The sequence below is a fragment of the Bacillus rossius genome, chromosome 3 (assembly GCF_032445375.1).
Source record: "Bacillus rossius redtenbacheri isolate Brsri chromosome 3, Brsri_v3, whole genome shotgun sequence".
Taxonomy (NCBI): Eukaryota; Metazoa; Arthropoda; class Insecta; order Phasmatodea; family Bacillidae; genus Bacillus; species Bacillus rossius.
The window spans coordinates 93,575,626-93,584,744 of NC_086332.1; the positions used below are offsets into that span (position 1 = coordinate 93,575,626).

The 9,119-nt window shown below is 37.7% G+C and overlaps 1 protein-coding gene across 1 annotated transcript; it reads right to left on the reverse strand.

Moving 5' to 3' along the window:
* Positions 1–456: 456 nt before the first annotated feature.
* On the reverse strand, positions 457–6,169 carry LOC134531033 (uncharacterized). The gene is made up of 2 exons (XM_063366525.1): positions 3,830–6,169; positions 457–715 (listed from the first exon to the last, which is right to left on the reverse strand). The coding sequence occupies exons 1-2, from the start codon at positions 4,436–4,438 to the stop codon at positions 599–601; spliced, it is 726 nt and encodes a 241-aa protein (XP_063222595.1). The 5' UTR covers positions 4,439–6,169; the 3' UTR covers positions 457–598.
* Positions 6,170–9,119: the final 2,950 nt, after the last annotated feature.

Below are 9,119 nucleotides of genomic sequence, written 5' to 3' on the forward strand. Positions count from 1 at the left end.
CTCACATACCTCTTTCTTCGGAGACAATGTCGATACATGTAGGTATTCAGAAGGATACTTCTCAAAGGCCTCTTCCTGCAGAGATGATGGTGACTCATGCAGCTGCTCTGGAGGATATGTTTCATAGAACTCTTCCTTCAACGGGAATGGAAACTCTTGCAGCTGCTCGGGAGGACAAGCATCAAAGGCCCCTTCCCTTGAAGATGATGTTGAGGCTTGCAGCTGTTCAAAAGGATAAGTCTCGTAGACCTCTTCCCTCAAAGGTGATCGAGAATATTGCAGCACAACGGGAGGATAATCATCAAAAGTCTCTTTCCATGACGATAATGGTGCTTCATGCAGCTTGGGAGGATATGTCTCATAGACCTCTTCCTGCAGAGATGATGGTGAATCTTGCAGCTGCTCAGTAGGATAATTTTCAAAGGCCTCTTCCCTTTGCGATGATAGTGACTCACGCAGCTGCTTGGGGAGATAAGTCTCACATACCTCTTTCCTCGGAAACGATGTGTCGACTACCAGTTGTTCAGGAGAATAAATATCAAAGGCCTCTTCCCTTTGAGAAAATGGCGATTCTTGTCGGTGTTCGGGAGGGTAAGATTTAAACACCTCCAGCACTTCTCTCAGATAGGTAAGCTGGAAGTTTCGGCGTTGAGTGATGTCGTGGAGCCAATAGGGCGTAATCGAAGCCAAAACGCACCACGTCCTTTGCAGTAACCTAAGGGCAGAGAGAATGGCTGTCAAAACTGCTGAAAAGGTTGATTTCTTAAAGTTTTTTTTCTGTAACACACATACATAAATTGCAGTATGAATACAAAACTGTTACTCTCATTATACATTATTATGGGCTTTACTTAGTTGAGAAAAACCGATAACTGATTCGTGAGTCACGAAAATGGTTCGGTTAGTGCTTCAAAAATAAATAAAAGCTAGCAGTAAGTGAATGCCTTAGATTTGTGATAATTTTAGTGTGAATCAACTAAAACGCTAATGACATTATCCTGTTGGCGAAAATCACTATTTTCTCTGTAATTTAATAACATTGATGTGTGTAATAACAAACTAAATAATGATATAATTTCACTTAACGCCTAAAACATAGATATATATTATTCTACTTATCACTTGTTTTAGTTTCGACCCGTCAAACCAAGCTACAGCACTGGACCCAGTAGTGTCTTGACTTGGTAAACAGAGCATATTAAAATGTTAAATAACATTTGAACCATTGTTTTTATAGTCATGTCATTACAAACATTATCACAAGAAAATAATAATAATTGGTTTTACATCCGGAAAATAAGCTGAGTGGACCATATTAAATACCATTTAAGCTAGGTATTAGTACGTGGAATACTTCAGAAATACTTCAGTGTGTCAAGCATAAAAAAACAATGTCACCTGATACTGCTTGCAAGTGATGAGTTAGTATGATTTATCGCGTAAATGATTAAAGACAGCTCAATTTTACAGAAATCTTACGGGCTAAGTAATTTGACAAAATATCTGTATCTTCTTCTTAATCCCTGGGTTGGAATAATTTTTAACAGAGTGCCTTTTTTTTCAAATGCGTAACGTTTTATCAAAAGTTGTACCAAGGAAAGTGTAACTTATGTAAAACAATAGACTCGCTTGCTGGAGGAATCGGGTTTGAATACTAAATCATAAATTCTGATTTAGGTTTTACAAGTTTTCCTGAAATCACTCGAAATAAATCCTAGAATTGTTTTTTTTACTATAGGCCAATGCCGAATACTTTTCCCTGCTTCCCTGACTTGCATTGTGTTTGTCTGTTTGCAATGACTTCTTTGTTGACGAGGGTAAGAACTAAAATAAACGAAATAATAAAGTAAATACAACTTTCAATTGTACAGGTACTGATTTTCATTGGCCCAGTCATCAGCAGGAAGACTATAAATACTTGTAGTTCAACAAAAGAAACTTTGTTAACATGAACCAGTATTCTGAAATCAATCACGCAGTAAAACTAATATGTGGAATACCACTTTCTCTACTCAAAAAAAAGAAATAACGCAGCTCCGTTTGGCGCCTTGCGGCAGACGATAATTAATGATCTTCGCATCCGTGCGCGGTTATCCGACTAACTTTGGATCTAAAACCAGGGTATGAAAGACTAAGGATAGTGAGACCTGGATGACAACATAATAGAGCTCCCAAATTTGATCCTCTAGAGGTCTTGCGTGGATTGCGTTAGTGACAAACTAGTGGTGCCATCATCTTCAGATCCCATGCTTTGCTAAAAATATTCCTGGTTGGTATATCTGGCTGTGTTCCTCGTTACACCAAACTCACTTCGGGAATATAGAAGTGTAGCGATCAGATATTTTAAGTACTCTCACTGACAAAAAAACTTTGTTTGATATAAACAGTCGAGTTTACGAAACATTTTGTTGGGTCAAGTATATATTCTCTTCTAAAAATTACAACAAAAAGTAAAATTATTTCGTAGGCATTGGCTATGTTAAAAGTGAAGAGTTCACCAACGTTTTGTTTGATATTTCAGCACTCATTATCAGGGTAAAAGTCTCCTGAGACTCCTTGCCACGAATATTTTATTTAAGCATAGAAACTTTTCATTCAGTTTAGAGGATTCGGATCTAGGTTCATCGAAAGTAAAAAGTGGGGCACATTGTCGTTAGCCGACAATATCTTCTTAATATTCTCCAACCACAGCGTCCCAAATATATAAATCATTCAATTCCACATCCAGGGATGTCAGGCAACTGTCGGTTCTTTTTTGATAAGCTTTTATTAGCTTCATACATATGTATTTTAGTATGTAACGGAAACTTTGAACATGATTTTGTCCTTCTTCAAAACGTCGTATTAACTTGAAATTTGGCGTACTTATCAAGGACCGATGACAATTCTATATTTTGAACAGTTAAACCCGTTATCCTTGCTAGGATAATCAGGATTAGAGATTTGTTTCTTAAACTGGTAGTATCTTTGCGCCAAGACCCAGAAGGGACACTACCAGGCGTGCCGATCACCTATTTCTCGGATAAGTTACCGACTTTGAATAAGATGAAATTTTCGGAGAGGGAACCTGAGAACCAGCTATCTCATCCAAGGGAGGCAGCAAGCGCCCAAATTGCTCATTTTTCGGATAAGTTACCGACTTAGAATTATACATGAATGACTTCCCGATTTTATTTAAAATCATTGATTTTCATATTAGGATATTGAAAATAATGTGTACTATAGTTCTTTAAAACGCTATATCGAATATATATTTTAAAAGCAGCAAATATTTACTCAAACTCACTTTAATAGTAAATTGATGTAATAAAGCAACTAAAAATGAAAAAAAAAAGTTATAAAAACTAAAAAAAACGATTTTATAGAAAATCCAACTAAAAAATAAAAAATAATAATAGCATAAAAAATAAAATATACTCTTCAATAGAAAATACAACCAAAAAATAGAAAATCGATTTTAATAAATTTGAGTTAAAAATAGTGTAAATAAGAAAAATATCTTATTTATTGCAAAAAAAAGCGTGAGGTGCTTTTTAAGATACATAATATCAAATGATAATTCTTCTACGCATATCTGTCAATAAAATATTTATCACTAATGACACCGTGCACCCCATGATTTTTTTTGCAATAAAATACATTTTTTATTATTTACACTATTCTTAACTCAAATTTATTAAAACTTATTTTCTATTTTTTAGTTGATTTTATTTGAATGTGTATATTTTAGTTTGTTAAAACTATTATTATCAACTCGTAAGTACATTGAGAATGTTTACCTTGCCATTGGTTTCATCCTCGTGATAATAATAGTTATTATTATACTCACCCCTAACTCCTCTGTATACTGTGTGTTATCACTGTCGGCATCGGCAGGTGCGAAGGCATCTGGGATAGAAAACGCTTCCAAATCCTGCATCGGAGGTGAAAGCACCGCTTGATCCTGGTCGCATGTGGCCTCTACTTCGGTCTCTTCTGTGTGACGGCTAGGAGACTGGTAGTCAGCGAATAACCCCTTAACGCATTCCACTTGAGGAGCCGTTGAATACAAGACCATTTGGTGGTGGCAGGTCACCAGTTGTGCGTCACCAGGTGTTGATGCACTCTGCATCTGTTCACGAGTCGACGCAAGCAACATCTCTTCCATCAGAGAAACAGGTGAAAACTGGTGTTGTTGTTGGGAAGATGCTAGTGGCCCATCACGCAGCAGGGCACTGCTAGAAGACGGCACGCCCTGAGGAACTGAGCCGTGCAACTGGTGGTCGGCGGGTATGATCACGACCTCCTCCAGGCCGTGGTCGGGCCGACTGGCGCAGCGCGCTGTGGCGGGACAGCCGCGGCCGGCGCAGGAGGCCAGCATGCGCCACAACTGGCGCAGCAGCCACAGCACGGTGACCAGCAGAGGGAGGCTGACCAAACCAACCAGCACGTACACCATCTGCAACACAAGCCACGCTTCATCAACACCACTCACTCAGGTCTTAATGACCTTGTTAACGTAGTGGGAAAACATTGTCGGTGTGCACATTTTGTGTTGTTTCTCATTTTGGGCCACACTAATGTGTGAACTAAAGTAAATAAAGTACATAGGGAAAAAAACTTTTCTGGACTATTGCAAAATATTAAATAGTTTGTAATACCACAAAAAATATATTGCAACCTTGTTCAACACATGAGTATGGTTATTTTTGCATACATGAAATACATTTTTTTCTAGATAATACTGAATATTTCGTACAAAAATTTACACATAATTTTATTTTTTTTTTGATGTTTTATTTAAGAATTCATGATGGGTCTCATACTTTACGCCAATTCACAAAGCTGTATATTGTATAGGCCATACGATGTAGTCGTCAAGCCCAGGGAAAAGTTTATACAATGTGTTTGTGTTTATGTTTTGTAAATGAAACAGACATATTCATGTAAAATAGCAGATATTTGTACACTTGTACATTTAAACAAAAACAACTGTATCATTACAAAATGTGTTCGTAGTAACACTGGGTTTGTATTCTTACCCGGGAATTTATGCTTTGTGTTGTCCCAGTACCTTCAATAGATAAAGTATTTTGTAAACCGTTCCCATAATAGCTTTCCAGGTTTAACTGCGCACATAAACAAGCATAACAAAACAAAATATAGTACAATTATTGAATAATCGATTGTCTGTACCATATTTTAAAAATTATGCTGGATTAAAGCATAAAATAAATATAAAATTATGTGCCGATTTTCGAGAGAACTGATTTTTCTGTCCCTGAGGATAGTGATGATAGTGATTTAGATGACAGTGATGCCGACCCAGACTATTTACCTAGTACATCCGGACAGCAAAGGCAAGCCGTTAGGAGTACATCTGGTAATGTATTGTCTGATAATTCTGATAGTTCTGACGTTAGCAGTGATGAATCAACTCCAGCGTGTGCAACAACTGCAAAGATAGCTCAGTCATCACTGCACTGGGAAAAAGTTTCTCAAGAAAACAGTGAAAAACAATATCCAACATGTAAGTTACATGAGGTATACAGTGAGGTGGAATCCCCTGTTTACTATTTCAGGATGTTTTTTGATGAGGATGTTCTGGACAATATTGTGGAGCAATCTAATCTGTTTTCAGTCCAAAAGAACCCAAACAGATTTTTGAATGTGGACACAAATGAAATTGAGGAGTTCATGGGTTCATGCATATTCATGTCTGTTTTTGGGTTACCTCGGTCTCGGATGTATTGGGCAAACAACGCAAGAGTTGAGACAGTTGCCAATGTTATGCCACGTGATCGTTGGGAGTTTATAAAATCCTGTGTTCACTTCAATGACAACACGAAACTGCCATCTCGAAATGACCCGAATCGTGATAGGTTATTCAAAGTTCGCCCTCTAGTTGATGAAATGCAGAAAAAGTTCAAAAACTTGCCTTTACGTCAAATGTTGTGCGTAGATGAACAGATAATTCCCTATAAGGGAAAATCTGCTCTAAAACAGTACAATCCAAAAAAGCCTCACAAATGGGGATACAAGGAATTCATCTTGTCTGATTCCAATGGCCTTGTTCACAACCTTGAAATGTACACGGTAATTATAGCCCTGGTTGAAGGAATGCCTGACATAGGCCCTAGTGGAAATATAGTTTTGCGACTGCTGGAGAATGTTCCCCGACATGAAGGGTATCTATTGTACTGCGACAATTGGTTTTTGTCCTTGAAGCTGTTTTCTGTGCTCGCAGAAATTGGTATCGGAGTTCTTGGTACAATCAGAGTGAATCGCTTTCCTGGCCTGCAGTTCCAAACTGACAAAGAAATGAAGAAACGAGGGAGAGGAGTATTTGACGAAGTTGCCACAAAAGTGAATGGTGTAGAGATAAGAGCAATAAAATGGTTCGATAATCGGGGCGTTACGCTGGCATCAACTTTTGACTGTGCATACCCTCTAGGAGAAGTAAAACGTTTTGACAGAAAAACCAAAACTGAGGTTACAGTACCTTGCCCAAAAGCAGTAAACACTTATAACACTTTCATGGGCGGAGTTGATTTGCTTGATGGACTAATCTCGTACTATAGGATTCAGCTTCGCTCAAAGAAGTTCTATCACAGTATATTTTTCCATTACATAGACATGGTATTAGTCAATGGATGGTTGATGTATCGTAGACACTGTGATGTACAGAACTTCAGTCACAAGGACCGACTGGACCTTTTGGGTTTTCGATGTGAAGTTGCATCAGCTCTTTGCAAAGAAGGCAAGCACAAAGGGAAGAAAAGGGGCAGACCTTCTTCTGATTCACTCGAAAGACAATTCGAGATGAAAAAAAGAAGAGGACCAACAGCACCTATGCCAGAGTATACATCAAGGCGAGACCAAATAGGTCACTGGCCCAAAATGGAGATCCAGCGCCAAAGGTGCAAGTTCCCAAGCTGCAGGGGCCTAACTGCAGTAAAATGTGAAAAGTGTAGTGTACATCTGTGCTTTACTACCCAGAGAAATTGTTTTAGTGAATTTCACCAGTAAAAATGTTTGCATTGAAAATCAGCAACAATGAACTTTTTATATATTTTATTTCTGCAAAATGTCAACAATGATTGGAGTTTTATTCAAGTATATTGTTGAAAACTGAAAGATGTTCCATGCCAATAATTTAAAGTTTCTTGTAAAGCTCTATTGCTATAGTTGGTTTCTAACTAATATGTAAATATCGTTTTTACCAACCAGGATCTTGTTCAATATTGATGTTTATGCATGTTGAGTATTGCAGGTGTCTTGTAAAGTTATATTGCTATGTTTATTAGTTAGCTACAACTGTGTAAATAAAAACATGTAAAATAATTTTGTTACGGTACTGACTATAAGAGTTTTTGTTTGCAAGTGTGTTGTATGAGTATTGCAGGCTTTTCGTAAAGTTGCATTACTATTACTTTGTTTCGAGCTATGACTATATTTGCATTTTATAATCTAGTGTAACAATATGCATTTACAAATTTTATTGTTTACCATACACAAATTTTAGTTCTTGAATAAAATAAGCTTCCTGTAAAGACTTATTCTTATAACTGTGACTGTGTAACAATTGAAATCCAAAAGACTGATAGTATAACATTGTGGCCTGGTGTATCATATATGTTACAAAGCTGAATTTTGTATTAAATATGCTTCAATTTGTTTGATATTATATGTGAGTGTTATTTATAACCTAAACAAAATGAAAATAATGACAAAAATTTTTTTGGCTTTATTTTTCATAATTCAGGCATTAAGAGGTTAAACGATATTTAACAAAAAATTGTGAGCGTGTCCTTTCGTACTCGCCAGAGATGTATAACATCTAATCTTAGTAACGAGAAAATTAACGTGTTCTTGTGTTGAAAATACACCTATGATATGAAACTCGCACACAAAATTAAACGTGGAATTCTTCTAAATATTGTTAAGCATGATAAATATACGCATATTATTTTTTTTTAAATTGTGGAAGCGAATCACGCGTAGTTTCCGCACACGCCGCTAGAATTCGTTGCTAGAGCAGCTACGTCGACTACCGAATTATTCGATTTGCAGAGCGAAATTTTAACCTGTATAAAGAAATGGCTCTAATAAATGCCAAACAACATTTTAAAAATTACTAAACTCTGGCTGATTTTCTACAAGGAATTTTATTACCCTAATAAAAGAGCCATTTTGTTAAAAATTCATTAAACAGTTAAGATTATAAAGTTTCTTTTTTGCTTTGTTAAATTTGGTTCCCGTTATTCGCTACAAATGTCAGCCACATGGTTACACATTGTGCCAGAAATTTGGTACTTCGACACGTTTTTCTTTTTTAGTTTATATAATTTTTAATTTATTTTTGGGAATTTTATTTTCTATATATTTTGGTTACATTGGGTGATTTTCTCTTTGTTAGGCTGGTGTACTCTCCTAGTTAAACTTTGTGCCAGTAGACTGAAGCACCTTTCCCAGAGACCAATCGGATCTTTTGCCTCGCTTGCAGGCACGTCCCAGGTCTGTAATATTACTTCACTTCATGACTAAAACTGCATACAACAGCTCTGGACGAGTTGTTACCATTTCTCTGAGACGAGCTGACCATAGCCTTTACCGTCACGAATACGTCTTAGGTTCACTCCTCGAAAGTCACGTCATGGACGCTCGTTCCCAGCGTCGTTGCGCTTTTTGTCCACCCCCTCCCCTCTCGGTTCTAAGAATTTATCTAAGATCATTGACCGGTCGTACACCTCGCCAGGCAGCGAGCGAATCCAAGGACGACTGGCATAAAAAATGTGTGCCAAGATGGACCACACAGAACATCTAGCGGCGGACATAGCAACTTCTTCTCTTGTGGCGAGCCTGTGGAGCTGACCACCGCAAAATCTGGTGACAAACTTACTAACCTCCCAGCTAACTTCCCCTGTAGGCCGCCAGAGTGCAGCACCTGACTGCCCCTTTAGCCCCTGGTTTTAGCAGGACGGCTTGGGCGAGTCGATTCTTTTTTATTTCAGACACCCCTCAACAGGTAGCGCTATAGTCGGCCAGTGCTACCAACTTCGAGACATCATGATCAGAGTTTTTTATGATGCCCACTCGGAAAATTTCGGAACCTTTCGGTCTGGACGTCCAAGTCCCCC

Coding starts and splice junctions, on each gene's coding strand:
- LOC134531033 (XM_063366525.1), bottom strand. CDS start 4,438: ATGGTGTACGTGCTGGTTGGTTTGGTCAGCCTCCCTCTGCTGGTCACC. Junction 716..3,829: donor AGTATACAGAGGAGTTAGGG/GTGAGTATAATA, acceptor CTCTGCCCTTAG/GTTACTGCAAAGGACGTGGT.